The sequence below is a fragment of the Acipenser ruthenus genome, chromosome 14, assembly GCF_902713425.1.
Source record: "Acipenser ruthenus chromosome 14, fAciRut3.2 maternal haplotype, whole genome shotgun sequence".
In the NCBI taxonomy this organism is placed as follows: Eukaryota; Metazoa; Chordata; class Actinopteri; order Acipenseriformes; family Acipenseridae; genus Acipenser; species Acipenser ruthenus.
In genome coordinates this window covers 5,579,876-5,597,879 of record NC_081202.1, presented here as the reverse complement: position 1 = coordinate 5,597,879, position 18,004 = coordinate 5,579,876, and the positions used below count along the sequence as shown (strand labels likewise).

Genomic DNA, 18,004 nt, shown 5'->3' with positions numbered 1-18,004 from the left:
GAAGGGCCACAAAAACCTGCCTTAACATGCTTCCTGGCTATAGTACGGGACAAATAGTTTTTAATACATAAGGATTATTATCATCTTAATTACCAACCATTCTACATGGATACAAATGCATAAAGTAGTAGTTATATCTCATTCTTTTGTATCAATTACTGCTTTCAGTCTTTTTTATTCACCTCTGAATGGAAAGATCAGTTTCACTTGTATTTTACTTGTAGGAGTTCACAAGGTCAACCGGTCTTGCATGTTAAGGCTACAGTGCATTCTTTGAGAATATGAATGCCTTGGTTTCATATGCCACTGGGATTGGGTTGATCAGCTCAATATGGGACCACAGTCAGACTGCCATCAGCAGTGAAGAATTCAATTAAATCAAAGGAAAGATTTAAAGAAAAGGTCATGTGACAGAACTCTTGTGACCTCCCCTGAAGAGCATTGCTGTATGCATTGACCACCTCTAAAGAGAACTGTTGTGTGCATTAACCTCCCCCTGAAGAGCACTGTTGTGTGCAATGACCACCTCTAAAGAGAACTGTTGTGTGCATTGACCACCTCTAAAGAGAACTGTTGTGTGCATTGACCTCCCCCTGAAGAGCACTGTTGTGTGCAATGACCACCTCTGAAGAGTACTGTTGTGTGCATTGACCACCTCTAGAGAACTGTTGTGTGCATTGACCTCCCCTGAAGAGCACTTTTGTGTGCATTGACCTCCCCTGAAGAGCACTGTTGTGTGCATTGACCTCCCCTGAAGAGCACTGTTGTGTGCATTGACCTCCCCCTGAAGAGCACTGTTGTGTGCAATGACCACCTCTGAAGAGTACTGTTGTGTGCATTGACCTCCCCTGAAGAGCATTGTTGTGTGCATTGACCTCCCCTGAAGAGCACTGTTGTGTGCATTGACCATCTGTGAAGAGCACTGTTGTGTGCATTGACCTCCCCTGAAGAGCACTGTTGTGTGCATTGACCTCCCCTGAAGAGCACTGTTGTGTGCATTGACCTTCCCTAAAGAGCACTGTTGTGTGCATTGACCATCTGTGAAGAGCACTGTTGTGTGCATTGACCTCCCCTGAAGAGCACTGTTGTGTGCATTGACCTTCCCTAAAGAGCACTGTTGTGTGCATTGACCATCTGTGAAGAGCACTGTTGTGCGCATTGACCTCCCCTGAAGAGCACTGTTGTGTGCATTGACCTCCCCTGAAGAGCACTGTTGTGTGCATTGACCATCTGTGAAGAGCACTGTTGTGCGCATTGACCTCCCCTGAAGAGCACTGTTGTGTGCATTGACCTCCCCTGAAGAGCACTGTTGTGTGCATTGACCTCCCCTGAAGAGCACTGTTGTGTGCATTGACCTTCCCTAAAGAGCACTTTTGTATGCATTGACCTCCCCTGAAGAGCACTGTTGTGTGCATTGACCTCCCCTGAAGAGCACTGTTGTGTGCATTGACCTTCCCTAAAGAGCACTTTTGTGTGCATTGACCTCCCCTAAAGAGCACTGTTGTGTGCATTGACCTCCCCTGAAGAGCACTGTTGTGTGCATTGACCTTCCCTAAAGAGCACTTTTGTGTGCATTGACCTCCCCTGAAGAGCACTGTTGTGTGCATTGACCTCCCCTGAAGAGCACTGTTGTGTGCATTGACCACCTCTAAAGAGAACTGTTGCGTGCATTGACCTCCCCTGAAGAGCACTGTTGTGTGCATTGACCTCCCCCCTGAAGAGCACTGTTGTGTGCAATGACCACCTCTGAAGAGTACTGTTGTGTGCATTGACCACCTCTGAAGAGCACTGTTGTGTGCATTGACCACCTCTGAAAAGCACTGTTGTGTGCATTGACCTTCCCTGAAAAGCACTGTTGTGTGCATTGACCACCTCTGAAGAGCACTGTTGTGTGCATTTACCTTCCCTAAAGAGCACTGTTGTGTGCATTGACCAACCCTGAAGTTGACAACCGTGTTTGATAAACTTACTCCTGATGAATGCTGTCAACCTCTATGGTGAGCATCTACCAACAACAGCAAAATGGTCAGCTCCTGCATAGAATAGAATTGTGTTATTTTCTTCATGGTGTCCAACTCTTGTTACACCTTCATCCAAGCTACATATAGAAGACAACTAAGGCATTCGTTTCAATAAATAATGACTTTTAATGGCAAAAGTAATAATTTAGACAGATACAGTGTGCACATCTGCTAAAAATATAGGGCAACTGGTTTACAAGCTACAGGTACAGCTTAAAAAAAAGAATAGGAATACATCATCCAGTTTACCCTGGTGACGTCAAATACTATTTATCAGGGCTTTACAAAGACTACAAAATTCTTCAGATGATTGAAATCACTGTTTCTGTCTATTTACATGATATGTTACATACAAATGTACAAAATATAAAACATTTAAAGACAAATGTTTCACAACAAACTTTTTCAAAGTAGGAAACTCTATGCACTCACTGAGATGTATTGGTTGTAGTACCCACGATGGCCTAAACAGGTTGGTTGTGAATGGTTCACACGACTGATAAGATGTTGAGAGAAGGCAAGCCAGCTGTTTTGCCTTATTGTTTTTTTTTGCTATTGTTTTAAACATGGTGGAAAAAAGTAGCCAATTACTGTCAGCTCTTACAATGTGTGGCAGGTGTATTCTGTAGGTCTGCCGGTTGAATTTAGAAAAAAGGACTATCCTGAGGGTTTCAGTTAGTTTTTTTGCAATTTTGCATTTATTTGTTTTGCCCAGCAGCAGCAGTAGCATCATGTTCTTATAAATGGCCAGTGGTTGGCTGAGATAGTTGTTAGCACCTGTGTTTCACAAGTCCTAGTTAATGCACTCAACCCAGACAGCTCTACAGGATACCACTGCCAATAAATGAACCCCTACCTCTGTTAAGAAACATAGGTTTGTAATTGCAGAAAATTGTCAATATATTAGAAAATATGCTAAACATTGCACACAGAAGCTAATATAAGATTCAGTAGAATATTGGAGCAGACTATAGCAAAGACCACTAATGTGTGATCCTAATAAAGCAATAGAAGACAACCACCTTTAAAAATACTCCACATAAAGAGGCTGGGATTATCATCAAGAACTGCAATTGCTGGCCAAAAAGTGTTCTAAATTCAACTGACATTGATAAAAGAGAAATAGATTCAATACGCACCCAGAGAAATTTAGCTCAGTAAACCCTTACAAGTGAACACAATAATTTGAGTAGCTTTCTTTGGAAGATTTCACTTGTAATGGGGTCTGCTGCATATCTCTCTGTGGGTTAGTGAAAGGCTTCTATGGAGGCCAAGGTTCATATTTCGTACAGGCTCAGTATTTGTTTTGCTTGCTTTTGTCATTGAATTGTTTTTCTCTTGGCTATTTCATTGTTCAGTTTTTTTTGCTTCATTTCAACAGAGGTATTAAAAAACATGCTTGGCCTCCTTAACAGTGTATACATTTTTGTTTCAATGTAACGTTATCAAACTGGCGCATGCTTCTATATAATCTGAAGCCCTTGCATAGGCAAGACAACCAATCATTACAGGACAACGCACACCTGTTGTACTAGCTTTTAGGTTTGTATTTTTCTTTAGAATCTTTTTTTTTTTTTTTGCAAAATACAAGAAATCTCAGCAAGTTAAGCATATGTTGACACCAATAGGGCAGAATGCATCATTGTTTTACTGTGCAAGACTTCTTATTTACACCCCACACCAATAAACTGTGCAAAACCAACCCGCATGAATCTATTTATTTATTTATTTATTTTCAAAACTAAAATGCAATAAACCTTCCTCTCCTTCTACATTGCTTCGTTCGATTTGTAAAAGTAAAATTTTCATGTACATTTAGAAAAATCAAAACATGCTCTGGAGCTATAAAATCAAACTTGTGCTCATGCTGATTCAAGTGCTCCCAGCTCAGCTGGGCAAGAAAACTCAAAACACCCCTCCCCTTCAAATGCTCGTTTTTAAAAAAAATCTTAACGTTTTAGTTATAGCCTATTTTAGATTCTAAAGTAAAAGAAATATATACTACAATAAAAAATAAAACATGTAGCAGTAGATGTGAGTTCTGGTAAAGTGTTTCTAGACAGCCAACCCTATTCGCAAGGGTTGAAAGATCTTAGTAACTACTCTCTCGTTTTACCTTTTTTTCCTCCATAAAAAACATGAGCTGAAAGGATATAAAGTTATTCTTCTGTGAGATATATATATATATATATATATATATATATATATATATATATATATATATATACACACACACACTCACACTTCCATACTGTATTTCCTGAAAAGAATAATGGACATGATCTGTGGTTCAAAGTATAAACCGCAAGTTCTTAGAAATTTGCTAGGAACTTTAAGGCAGTGAGCACCATTATCAAATTTGTTCCCTCCTTGCTTAGGTTCTTAAATAATAATAATAATAATAATAATACAGTGAATGCTGAAATACAGCCTTTCACAGCTTTCTATTGGTATAATGCTATACATCTGTAAAGGTTGGGTGGATGACATGCATACCACTTGTGTCATAAATTATCAAAAGAAAAAAGAAAGAAAGAAAGAACAAATGTCTATTGGTAAACTACACAGTAACTGTGGGTGTATACAGCACTGTGCACTTGACAGCTCTAATAAGGTACAATTGGCACTTGTCCAGTGTTTCACAGTAGTGGTTGTTTGGATTTGCACAATGCCGCTTGTGCTTGTCATGAACAGGTTGCATGGATCTCGGAATGGGCGGTGGTGTAAACCAAAGACTGGTATAGTCATGTGACCAGCACCATGTGGCACAACTGAGGTCCGGATTGGATGAGAACAGCGCAGGCTGTTCAGGTTAGACTGCACCTCAGGAAAATAAACAACATAGCGCCCTGTAAACGTTAGCAGTCAACAACAAACAACAGGAAATTCTAAAAGAAAAACTAATTCCAGTTTTTTTTGTTTAGTTTAGTTTTTTTTAAAACCGTATGTGCAGCCATTTTTTAAGTGCCCTTCATTTGGGCTTTTTTTTCCAGTAGATAAATGGAGGTCTGTCATTCCATTATTATGGAAATACCTTGAATTCATAATTAAATGTGAGCTTTCCAATCTACTCAGCTTCTCCGACAAAAGCTCCTGCCTACCAGCAACACCCCATTCCCTTTTCAAGTCTCTGGTGTGTTGCTTTTACTTGCACTGGCAGTGGAACAGGTTTTTTTTTTCTCTAAGTACTCCTCAAACCCATTACTTCTCGCCCTCCTCTACAGAGTAGATTCCAGTGACGAGTCCAATAAGTCATCGTGGTGGCCAGTGCTGTCGCTGTCACAGCTTTGTGCACTTGAATAATTGGCAGCCTCTTGCAGTCTCATTAACATGTTCATCTGGAAAAAAATATATAAAAATGGGCCACTGTATAATAAGCAAACACAAAAATGTAATCAACAATCTGTGCAACGCTTCTTTGTTTCCCTTCATGCCTCTAATTACTGCTCTTCTGAATTTAAGATGAACTCACTCCAGAAGACAGCTACAGTGCCTTGCGAAAGTATTCGGCCCCCTTGAACTTTGCGACCTTTTGCCACATTTCAGGCTTCAAACATAAAGATATGAAACTGTAATTTTTTGTGAAGAATCAACAACAAGTGGGACACAATCATGAAGTGGAACGAAATTTATTGGATATTTCAAACTTTTTTAACAAATAAAAAACTGAAAAATTGGGCGTGCAAAATTATTCAGCCCCCTTAAGTTAATACTTTGTAGCGCCACCTTTTGCTGCGATTACAGCTGTAAGTCGCTTGGGGTATGTCTCTATCAGTTTTGCACATCGAGAGACTGAAATTTTTGCCCATTCCTCCTTGCAAAACAGCTCGAGCTCAGTGAGGTTGGATGGAGAGCATTTGTGAACAGCAGTTTTCAGTTCTTTCCACAGATTCTCGATTGGATTCAGGTCTGGACTTTGACTTGGCCATTCTAACACCTGGATATGTTTATTTGTGAACCATTCCATTGTAGATTTTGCTTTATGTTTTGGATCATTGTCTTGTTGGAAGACAAATCTCCGTCCCAGTCTCAGGTCTTTTGCAGACTCCATCAGGTTTTCTTCCAGAATGGTCCTGTATTTGGCTCCATCCATCTTCCCATCAATTTTAACCATCTTCCCTGTCCCTGCTGAAGAAAAGCAGGCCCAAACCATGATGCTGCCACCACCATGTTTGACAGTGGGGATGGTGTGTTCAGGGTGATGAGCTGTGTTGCTTTTACGCCAAACATAACGTTTTGCATTGTTGCCAAAAAGTTCGATTTTGGTTTCATCTGACCAGAGCACCTTCTTCCACATGTTTGGTGTGTCTCCCAGGTGGCTTGTGGCAAACTGTAAACGACACTTTTTATGGATATCTTTAAGAAATGGCTTTCTTCTTGCCACTCTTCCATAAAGGCCAGATTTGTGCAGTATACGACTGATTGTTGTCCTATGGACAGAGTCTCCCACCTCAGCTGTAGATCTCTGCAGTTCATCCAGAGTGATCATGGGCCTCTTGGCTGCATCTCTGATCAGTCTTCTCCTTGTATGAGCTGAAAGTTTAGAGGGACGGCCAGGTCTTGGTAGATTTGCAGTGGTCTGATACTCCTTCCATTTCAATATTATCGCTTGCACAGTGCTCCTTGGGATGTTTAAAGCTTGGGAAATCTTTTTGTATCCAAATCCGGCTTTAAACTTCTCCACAACAGCATCTCGGACCTGCCTAGTGTGTTCCTTGTTCTTCATGATGCTCTCTGCGCTTTAAACGGACCTCTGAGACTATCACAGTGCAGGTGCATTTATACGGAGACTTGATTACACACAGGTGGATTCTATTTATCATCATTAGTCATTTAGGTCAACATTGGATCATTCAGAGATCCTCACTGAACTTCTGGAGAGAGTTTGCTGCACTGAAAGTAAAGGGGCTGAATAATTTTGCACGCCCAATTTTTCAGTTTTTTATTTGTTAAAAAAGTTTGAAATATCCAATAAATTTCGTTCCACTTCATGATTGTGTCCCACTTGTTGTTGATTCTTCACAAAAAATTACAGTTTCATATCTATGTTTGAAGCCTGAAATGTGGCAAAAGGTCGCAAAGTTCAAGGGGGCCGAATACTTTCGCAAGGTACTGTATATATAATTGCACAACTTTCTTCTATTTTGCTTATGTTCTTTATTTTTCTTTCAACGCCCTTGCTGTTACCAGTGGGATCATAACAATCTCACATAATGGCAACAACAAAAAAGAATGATTAGCAGGAAACTTTAAATGAAAGTTAATCTAGTGATACAAATAAATGGCTGTTTTTTGTCACAAGAAACACTAAAGAAAAAAAAACATATCCAGCCTATTTGTTGTGGACCTGCATCTAGTCAACCCTGTGAGAGGTTCTTGCAATGCAAGGAGGTATCTACTAAGTGCTGCATCCCTTGGCTTGGCCTGTTGGTCTTACCAGTGGATCACCCTCTGTGTCACTTTGTGAAACCTGCTTGGAGGAGCCTCCCTCTTTGGCTGAGGTGTACCCTTCATATCCCACATCTTCGGGCCGGAGCTGAAGCAGAGACTGCCAGTCATGCTGCAGGGATGCAGAGCTCCACGGATAGGTATCAATGACCCATTTTGAAGGGTCTTCCCATGCAGCTCTTTTACCATACAGCTGAAAAAGAGGAGGATAAGAAGTAATGGGATGGTAGCAACTTTTTATTTAATCAGCATGTGCAAGCAGTTTTCTAAAAACACAAATGAAAAAAAAGGTGCGTTTTGAAATGTACGCTTTGGCCAAAAGTTTTGCATCACCCAGAATTTTAGGATTGAGACATCATTTAAAAAAAAACAAACTATATGAACATAATTGAGATATTTTATTTATCATTATGTAATCAAATAAACCACAAAATGATATTGCAAAAGTCTACCAGGAGAATTTACAGTAGTACAGTATTAAAAAAAAAGTTTTTTTTTTATTTTGTCGGTTTTGCGTTAAGTATATGGAAAACTACAAAGCAGTATGTATTTCAATATGTTAACGTAACATTATTCAGCAGGTTTTTTTTCGACTTTATGAAGCTAAATTAGTTAATTCTAAAGGGTGATACAAAACTTCAGGCCACAGCTGTACTTTCTCTGTCCTCTTACCTGAAGCCCCTCTCTCACAGCCTCCAGCAGGTACGGCACCAGAGAATAGTTCCACAGGTCTGTGAACCACACTCTGCAGCTATCTGCATCCATAGGACAAGACAGGAAGAGTCTGGGACCTAGAGGGCAAAACCATTAGAAGACAAGGGGGAAAAAAGGCATCTCCATTTTTAACCTCTTAAGGTACACAAGGAATTGAGCGGTTGTTGTTCCAACGGTTTCTTCTTAAAATACATTTGAGTGTGACTCGAGTATAGCGAGGAAACTGACAATTTGGATGTCCAGATCCAACCTGTCAGTACATTTTGAACCCTGTTTCGTGCACCTCCTCATTGCAAAAATAAGAATGTTAGCATTATTTTAATTTGTGGGCCACATGTCCCCTGTACCTTAAAGGGTTAATTTCTCCCCTTATTCTTGTGCAATTCATTTAATACTCATCATTTTATATACTCTGAAGGTATAACGCCCCTTTTCAGCTACAGCACATGCTGTGCCAACACACATGCAGCACCTATCCTATATTATTGAAACTGCAGGCCAGGATTACTACCTGCAGACTATCAGGGAGGAGGTTATTTCTCTAAAGTACTGGAATTTTAGAGAAGTAACAAAAGATTACTATACATAAGAAGCTGAACAAAAACTGCTGATGCTGACAATAAAAAACCTTAGACATGGTTATATTACAAAGAGCAGTGATATGAACAGAGAGGATAAATCTCACCACTCACGATATACTCTTCCATCTTTCAGAGCTTTTTTTAGCTAAAATGTATAGTAAAAAATTGCATTCTGGTCTGTCATGGGTTTTTTTAACAATTCCTCATTTGAACAACTTACCAATGGTGACATCGGAGGAACTATGGGCCTCAAGGAAGGTGTTGAGGTGCTGCCAAGTTTTGGGGATCCAGTCAATGATCTTGATGAGATCACTGTTCCTCATGTTCTTGTCGATCTCTGTTTCAATGAGTTTTCTCCTGAGGTATCGGCCCAGGAACCCCTTTACTGGTTCTGTATGATTGGCACACAACACCCACCTGCAAACAGGCATGAGTCATTACCATCTGTTAGCAAAATCGACAAGATCCATTAAAAACAAGAGCACGAAAAAAACAAACAATAGTCCCACGGTACTCATGCTTGAATTTCTAACGTGAACACATGTTTTAAATCGATAACATCAATTGAGAAACAACTGATTTATAACTACATTTTGATTTTACTGCATGATCAACACTTCAGGTACTGCAGGCATGCTTATGTGAACCAGATGGGTTCAGAAGTGATACGAGGGGCTGGGGAGTATGAGAGTGGTGAAGGCTCAGTGAAGCACAAGTCATGGATTCTACCCATATGAGATAAATCCTGAAGATGTGTCATAAATAGAGCTTGAATAAATCAATCAATAAACTGAGAGGCAGACACAGAAATGTGGAAAATGTACTCCTTCCAGAGTAGGACATGGCCAATAACAGTGTGAAAAGTGAAATATTTCACCCCACTTCTGCCTTGCACTTTGAATGGCATTCCACTGGTCACCATCCTCAATCCAACTGTTTTATAAGGCAAATGTGAGGACTGATGATGAAAATGTGTTTTATGAGCCTGACAAATGCTAATCGAAGAGACATAGAGCACTACACGCCTCTTTGTAAACGATTGCGACCCAGTTTACCTGAAATTGTGGTGGAGCTCAAGGTTTGGCGATGAAGAGACAGCCTGGTTCATGGTTCCAATAACATAAGGACTGTAACAATAACAAACACAAACTTTTTTGTACATTATCAATGAAACAGAATCAAAGTCTCAATCAAGTTACGGGAGAACAAACTAAAGTGATCTTGTTTCACAATCAACGCTTTTGCAAGAGTTTAATTAAGAAACGGATTTGGTTCAATATAACTTTAAAAAGGAAATCACGTGACCAAAAATAAAAACCAAAAACGAAGAGCCCTAAATATTCTATATATTACACTTAGGCTTGCTAGTATTCAATTTTTATTTTTTTTGCCAAATCGACGATTAACATCAACGTTTATATTTGAAGGAATTTACGTTTTGTTTCGATCTTTATTTTTCAATTCAAGCAGAGCATGGGTGAAATCGACCTTTTTGCTTTAAAAAAAAACTACACAGACGAGATGATTTCTTAAGTTATTATTTTTGGTAAGAAAAAAAAAATAGCGAGTGGTTTTACCGACGTTTATCCAGGGCGACTTAGCAATCCAAGGTTGTCGAGTCATGTGGCTTATACACAGGGTGCGCATTATCCTCTAAAAAGTACTGTAAAAATGTGCTACTCTCAAGTTCATTAAATTCGGCTGATGCCATAAGGAGTGCTTACATGAAGGCTTTGTATTGTAGAATCACACGACACTTACCATTTATGGTATTTACAGTTCAGGAATCCATTAAAGATGTCACTGAGAGAACCAATATGGTGGAGGTTATCAAGTATAACCACTACTGGGAGATCAGCTTCATTTCCTTCAGAGTTGCACTGATCTGCAAGATTTGATAAGTACTGCCTCAACTCCTTAAAACAAGACAAAACAAAAACATATTAGGAACAGCTAGCCCTGTTGATGACATCATTAGCATCCATACCATTCTGAACAATTCAGTTTATTACGTGTCAAATTATCTGGGAGAAATGACTCTTCATATAATGAACAATTTGTTTGTATTATTATTAAAATAGACTACAATTATCAACGCACCTGTTGTACCTATAGAGAGAGAAAACGATGACCTTCAAAATTACTTTAAAACACTTTTTTAAATCTCACTTTTATTTAGACTGAGTGTTTTTTTTTTCTTTTCTTTTCTTTGTAAGCTGTACTGGAATGCATTTCATGAAGGGCACGATATATCTGTCATTTGTATTGCATTTTGGTTATATCACATTAAACACTCTAACATTATTGATTGTGCTGACATTGACAGCTCTGGGCTGCTGTTAAGGTCCATCACTGGTCATGACATTCTTGTTTCCTATATAACCCTAAGAAAAGGTCTCCTCGCTTTACTTTTCTCTCACCTTGCTAGACTTGTGGTCCACATTAAAGCTTGCTATATTTCCTTCTCTGTTTTCCCTCCCAGATTTGCACACTACGTATTCTGCAAGCTTGTTGGCCAGGAAGGTTTTGCCGGTTCCACTGGGTCCGGACAGGATTATTCTTCTGTGTTCCATTAACAGGTTAAGGTACCGCTGTGAAATTGTTTTGGGGATTAGTGTGTCAAACACCAAACTGTCAATACTGTTCTCTTTAACACCTACAACAAGACAAACAAAAAGACACAAAGAGATTAGATTTCAACAGGTGGTACAGCAGCAACTATGAAACTAGTGGGATATGCTAAAATAATATCCTTCTGATTTACTTGACTTGGAAATATACTCTCTGTTGAAACCTTTGTTTGGAAAGCAAATGTTTTATACTGCCTTGCATCTGGGTCATGAGTGTATTTTGAGCAGTGTTTTGGTGCCTTAGTGTATTAGCATTAGCATAACAGCTTTCATGCACTAAAAAAAAAAAGAAAGTCATTGGGAATATACTGCGTTAAAAATATGTATCATGAATCTATGTAACAATTGAGGTCTAAAATGTAGGTTAAAACCAGTTTTCACTCCACAGAATCTATGGGTCCGTTCACAAAACTTTGAGTTCTGTTTTTGGAAAAGTGTTAATAAACATTTCTAAGCTTCTAACCCTTTCTAAAGCTGTAAAAATGGGGTTAATGAATTGCAAACAGATTGAATTATAAAAAATGTTCTGTAAAAACAACCCTTAACAAAACATTCCTTAAAACAGTTTTGGGAGCAAACTCTTTCCAGGGAACAGTACAAATCCAGCTTGAGATGGCAAAGAATAATCAGACAAACATGGGTCTAGTGGCAGCACCAGCTCTCTGTGCAAAGACCCAGCAGTGAGACTGGCAGCTGTATGTGTATCTGATAAAGTGGAAGGGTAATGGTGCTGAAAGCTGATAGAAATAAGTGCTTGCTGGGGCCACAGTAATTGCCAGTTGATCCCATTATGACATGAATAATGGCTAACCGCAACACAGCATTACAAGCTACTGACTGCTCAAAAACTCAATTAATTAGAGCCGAGTCTTCTCACATTGCATTGATGGAGCTAGTATAAATCAGGTCTTGTGCTCATGGAGGGTGTTTGTGGGCAACATTCTGTGTTTAGGTTTATGCAGTCGAAACACTCTTTCTTTACTCTCACAGTGACATGAGAGTTAGGTGTCCTTTGGTATTCACACCCCATACACAAACACCTATTTTAAGACCTATTTAATCATCACATTGAAATTTAAACAACAGTAAAATATCCTTTTGTCAGAACCTAGGTATCTTGTTGAATTGTATAAACAGATGTGTGTCTTTTCTAATCTTCTTTTGTTGAACTACGTTCCATTATATGTCTTTTTTTTTTTTTTAGATTTTCTTGTTTTTCAGCGATCCACCTTGTTTTGCAAAACCAGGTCCTTTATTCAGATAATAATATGCTGTCCAGTTTTACAAGACATCTGAAAGCACAGCACTTCCATCCACCAATCAAGAAGCTCCATTACAGGGCATTACCACACAGGCAGATGACCCTGAACAATTCAGATAAAATGTCTGTATTTAAAACAATGAAACGGTAGGAAAGCCAGACCTTGAAAAGGTGCATACATATCTAAAATTACATACATATCTATATAACAATCAAGGCACCGGTTTCACAATTATACCCTGTTCATAGGACATTACCTTGGCAGTTGATATTGTCTGTATGACAGTACCCTTGTGCTTGCTTGGGCTCTTGCGTCCCAGACACATTCAATTGCTTAATTAAAACTAAAAGGATCAATTAGCTGCTAGGAAACAGACATGCATCAGTGAGTCAAATGGTATTGTATTCAGAGCTTCTACATAGCTTCTACATATAAAAAATACAGGCTTGAAATATTGATATCTAATATGTGCAGAATAGGCTCATACCTTTGAGGTTCACAGCGATCACATTATTGACGCCAACCAAGTATCCACAAGGGAGCAATTCAGGGATTTCTACATTGTGGGCTCTGACAATATCCCCTATTCTGTAGCTCACAATGCTGTCTGAGTTCAGGCCCAGGGTTGTTAGAGGATCCACACGGAAAATGTATTCCTATTCGACACAGCAAACAAGTAGACCAGGGTTAAAAGAACTGTAATAATTGCATTTGTTCTAGAAGATAATAAATGAGGGGCAAACATGTTCATACCTCTGGCTTCCATACATATATATTAAAAACTCTTTCATAACATTAATCATTTTATGTTTTGTTTTAGTATTACTGAAGAATCATTTTTAGCCAATTAATATTTTTTTCTTTTTGATTTTCTCTGATGGAAGGCTGCTGAAAAAGAAAAAAAAAATAATAATTTCTGTCTTCGTATCTTTCTTTCAGTCAGTTACGGGGGAAGGTGAGACTTTTAGATGATGCTGACCATTGTGACCAGGAAATGGAATTCCAAAAGTTGATATAATATGTGATCTACAAGAATAATATCTTAACTACAGATACTTAGAGGACTCATACTTCAAAATGATAAACATAAAAAAAAGTTCAATTTTCAAAGTTAAAAGGAGTCTTTTCAGGTACCTTGAATAATCGTCGGATGACTCCATCAAGTACATCCCATTTGGTCTTCCCACTCACACCTATTGACCCAATGAGATACTCCTGACACTTGACATCCTGCTATCAGAAGAAAAAAATACATAAAATAAATACAATAAAAAGAGCTGAAGAAATGCCTTTTGCAAAACAACACTGGGAGTTCTTAGTCCCAGAACAGTACCTGATCTTGTCCATTCATGCTAATTCTTGCATAAAACTATATTCACACTGCTGTCAAGTCTGATACAGCTGAACCGATCAGACAGCACATTTCACAAGTCATGTATCTAAACAGGATCATGTGCTGACAGTCAGTGGTTGAAGGAGAGCCCACAGCTACTCTATTCCCACCTGACCTATACTAGAGGCGCTCCTGCCTGGCTATCGTCTGATTAATGGACATCTGGGATGGTTCTATTTTTAAAAGTTGTTGACATGGATTGGCTCTTTACCTTTGTGCTATTTGAACCTTTATGGATTGTAATGACGATCCTCACACTGCGGCCTTCCTTGCGCATCGTTCCTTCATATCCATCATCCAGCAGAACATCTGCAAAATAAACAGATTGGCCTCCACCTCTTTAAATGCTCAGTCATGCATTCCGAGGTAAAACTAGAAGGTGTTACGCTGGAGGCATTAGCAGACACCTTTCTTTAAGTTAGTAGTATTAGTGTACAGGAATATGTTCTTCTGGAGGTATGAGAGGTATTTCAATTTATGGGGTTATTGAATTAAAGCTTTTGCCTAAACCCATCACTATTTAAACTAATATCTGAATCCCAGACTTTAACCGGGAAATATTGGAATGGCAAACAGTCCAGGCAGCTACGGGTCTACCTCTGCAGATTGTACCACTTGATAGGCATGATATCCCAAACACTGAATGCAGGCAGTGGGTAAGCTGTATTGGCCAGAACATGTGCTGGGAGTTTTTTAACCAAGTACTGGTAGTGTGGCCGCTATCTTAGGAACATTAATGTGTCGGCATATTTTAGTGTTGTTTAACCGTCTGAGGTAACTGACGACCTGCACTACGTTTGACTCACCCGACATGATGGTGTCTGTGACATTGAGGTTGTTCAGAGACAGTCCCAAAGACTGCTGGGAGGAAGACGAGGAGGAGGTGCTTGACGTTTCTGAGGGGGGGCGTCCAGTCTTTGACCTGGCGGCCGCAGGGGTTGGGCTTCCACTCAACTTCAGCCTGTCGTTCTCGGCTTTCAGTAGTTCAATTTCATTCTGAGGAAAGTCAGACATATTATGTGCTATAATGTGTATACATGAGTCAAAACTAGTTGGCATAATGGGAGTATGTTTAATATACCCTACTAGCATGGCTTCATAGGACTTCAGGGGTAAGCTCAGCCATGGTAGCTTACAGTGATGAAGCTAGAAAACTGGCTCAAGGAAAGACAATGATAAGCAAAAAAAAGTTCAAGCATTGAAAAAAGTCTGGAGCACCAAACTAGATTTTTTAACATGATTTATGTTCATAACTTACTTTAAATGTCTACATTTATGCAACACTGACCTTTAAATCTCTGTTTTTCTCCCCTAGATGGGATCTTCTTGACACTAACGGTCCCTGACAGCTAAGTAAGCAAAGCTCTGGGTTCTCTGTTAAATCCTCGACGGTGCCAAGAGATTACTGTGCTTGTGCAGTTCAAATGAATGAACAGACTCAACACAGCCTAGCACTAGATAGCTATGACCTCTCTGTCACCCCTGCCTCATATCACAAAGCATTTGCTTATTTCTGCAGAATCCCTGCACACTGCTTTAGTTCCATATTTAGGTACTAGAGGAATTGCTTGTCATATTGTCTATCAAAATCAAATTTCCACCATATCTACCTTTGCGATAGTGCCAATTCACCAGTTAAACCGCTGATAAGTCTTGAGCAATGACACTTTTATGGTCATGCTGTTAGAATACCCCCCCCCCCCCCCCCCAACAAACCCCAATATAGTCTCCATTTACTGCTTGACAGCCTACGTTTCTTAGGCTGTTGGAACGTGTTGGAACATTTGAGAAACAACTTCAATCATTTCTTCCTTGCAATTGATTTTGTTACCTGCAGTGCTTTATTACTCGTTGCATTGCAGTTCTTTGTGTTCCAATATCAATCTCATACACTGACTCTCATAAAGCTGTACAGGCATGGTGCAACATATAATATGTTTCCCTGCTGATCCACTAACCTACGGGGCATACACTGAAGAACTAAACAGCATAGTTTAGCACAGCACTCGGGAAGCCTTTCATTGCAGATCTGTACCTGCAAAACTTTATGGCAGGTTTTACAGAGACAATTATGTCTTTCAATGTTTTATTTTTCTTTTGTTTTTTAAAACAATTTACTTCAGCTCTTAATAAAATATATATAAAGTTTTGGTTACAAGCGAGTTACTGCATTTCCAGTTCTGTTTTTCCTGCTAAGTACAGAAAGCCTCAGCAATTCATTTTCCAGATTTTCTTTGCTTATGTCAGCTACCACTAAGCTGCACAAACAATGTTTTCTCTACACAGAAACTGGGACACGAGAAACCTGATTTAGGCCTGAAATAAGCTGCAGTACCAGGGGAGAAAGAATCCTTTATCAAACAGCAGGTCTTTCAAAAGAGGCAAGTTAGAGGATATTAAGCAGCTCACTGGAAATGCTGAGTAGAGCTTCCTTTGTGATTATGTACAGCTATGGCCAAACGTTTCACATCACCCTATAGAATTAACACATTTTGCATCATAAAGTCGAATTAAACCTGCTGAATAATGTTACGTTAACATATTGAATTACAAACCGCTTTGTAGGTTTCCATACACTTAAAAGTTGAAACATGTGACATTTCGAAATCTAACTTGAAATACTGTACTACTATTATGGTTTCCAGTAGACTTTTGCGATATCATTTTGTAATTTCTTTGATTACATGATGTTCAATAAAAAAATCTAAATTATGTTCATATAGTTTTTTTTTTTAAACAATGTCTCAATTCTAAAATTCTAGGTGAGGCAAAACTTTTGGCCATAGCTGTATGTGTGTAAGGTGCCAGGCTGACCACAGCTGAAAGCTGGAGTCCTATTTATCCACACAGCAAGTATAACATTAGCAGATGCAAAGCAAAAATCCCTAAGCTGTCCACAACATTTCTGCAGACGCCTGTTTTACAAGTCAGTTGAGTGCAGGGATGCAAAGCTAGAGCAAGCCAGTTTCACTTCAAGCCTTGTCAAAAGGTAATCATTTCAGATCTTTGGGTCACAGGCAGGAGATGAGCTTGCTCCGGAGTTGTGAAATGTTGCCTGTCAACTCACTGGAGAAAGCCCCCCCACCCTCTGCTGTGTGGCAATTGAACCCACAGACCTGCATTCTGTTCATGGCCTCCCGGATCTGGTCGAGGTGGTGTGCTGAGCTCAGAGCCTCTAGGCGGATGTCAGTCAGCTTGAGCTCCTTCTCTCGAAGCTCGTTCTTCAGCTGCAGAATGATCTCGGCCTCAGCCTCTGTGCACTCACACAGCCTGGGCAGACACACGCAGTTCAAAATAAGAAACAACACAAGATAGAATTCCATCACAGAACCATCAGGGTGAGTTTACATTTACAATACAGATGCATTGAAATAGCACACCACAAAATAATACAAGGAGTGTTAGTAACATGCATACATCCCCCAGCAAGAATATACATAACACACACACACACTCACGCACGCACGCACACTCTTCAGGTGTCAGTATCATGAAAAAGTCGGTCACCATGACCTACATCCACAGGATGGAGAATGTCATCTCATAACAAATGCCCATGCATAGTTTCAAAGTGGTTTAAAAGGTCTCCATGGTTGACTGAAGGATTATTTTATGTAAATGTTAAAATCTTTAAAATCAGTCCTTTTCGGGCTTCAGTCTGCACAGATTAACTAACTATAACTTCTTTTTAACTGATTTTCTTTCATTCATATATATATATATATATATATATATATATATATATATATATATATATATATATATATATATATATATATATATATATATATATATATATATATATATATTAATATATATTTACCAGCAACATATATATATATATATATATATATATATATATATATATATATATATATATATATATATATTATTAAGCAGAGATACGTTAGATTTGTGGGCAACATTATTATGCTGTTTTTGTGTCTTCAAAGGG

General features: G+C 39.0%; 1 protein-coding gene across 12 annotated transcripts in view; it reads right to left on the bottom strand.

Moving 5' to 3' along the window:
• Window positions 1–2,127: 2,127 nt before the first annotated feature.
• The window catches only part of LOC117419969 (neuron navigator 3), a 260,529-nt gene continuing 244,652 nt past the window's right edge, over window positions 2,128–18,004 (bottom strand). For 9 of the 12 annotated variants that reach the window (XM_058985646.1, XM_034926198.2, XM_034926199.2 and 6 more), the window contains 12 exons: window positions 17,166–17,319; window positions 14,856–15,045; window positions 14,261–14,358; window positions 13,791–13,889; window positions 13,144–13,312; window positions 11,185–11,420; window positions 10,526–10,680; window positions 9,820–9,891; window positions 8,985–9,181; window positions 8,142–8,260; window positions 7,459–7,662; window positions 2,128–5,359 (listed from right to left, as the gene is read on the bottom strand). In XM_058985646.1, coding sequence (XP_058841629.1) covers window positions 5,240–5,359; window positions 7,459–7,662; window positions 8,142–8,260; window positions 8,985–9,181; window positions 9,820–9,891; window positions 10,526–10,680; window positions 11,185–11,420; window positions 13,144–13,312; window positions 13,791–13,889; window positions 14,261–14,358; window positions 14,856–15,045; window positions 17,166–17,319 — 1,813 coding nt within the window. In that variant the 3' untranslated portion in view covers window positions 2,128–5,239. The remainder of the gene's footprint in view (window positions 5,360–7,458; window positions 7,663–8,141; window positions 8,261–8,984; window positions 9,182–9,819; window positions 9,892–10,525; window positions 10,681–11,184; window positions 11,421–13,143; window positions 13,313–13,790; window positions 13,890–14,260; window positions 14,359–14,855; window positions 15,046–17,165; window positions 17,320–18,004) is intronic. The other 3 variants (XM_034926203.2, XM_058985645.1, XM_034033430.3) reach the window with 1 other exon arrangement.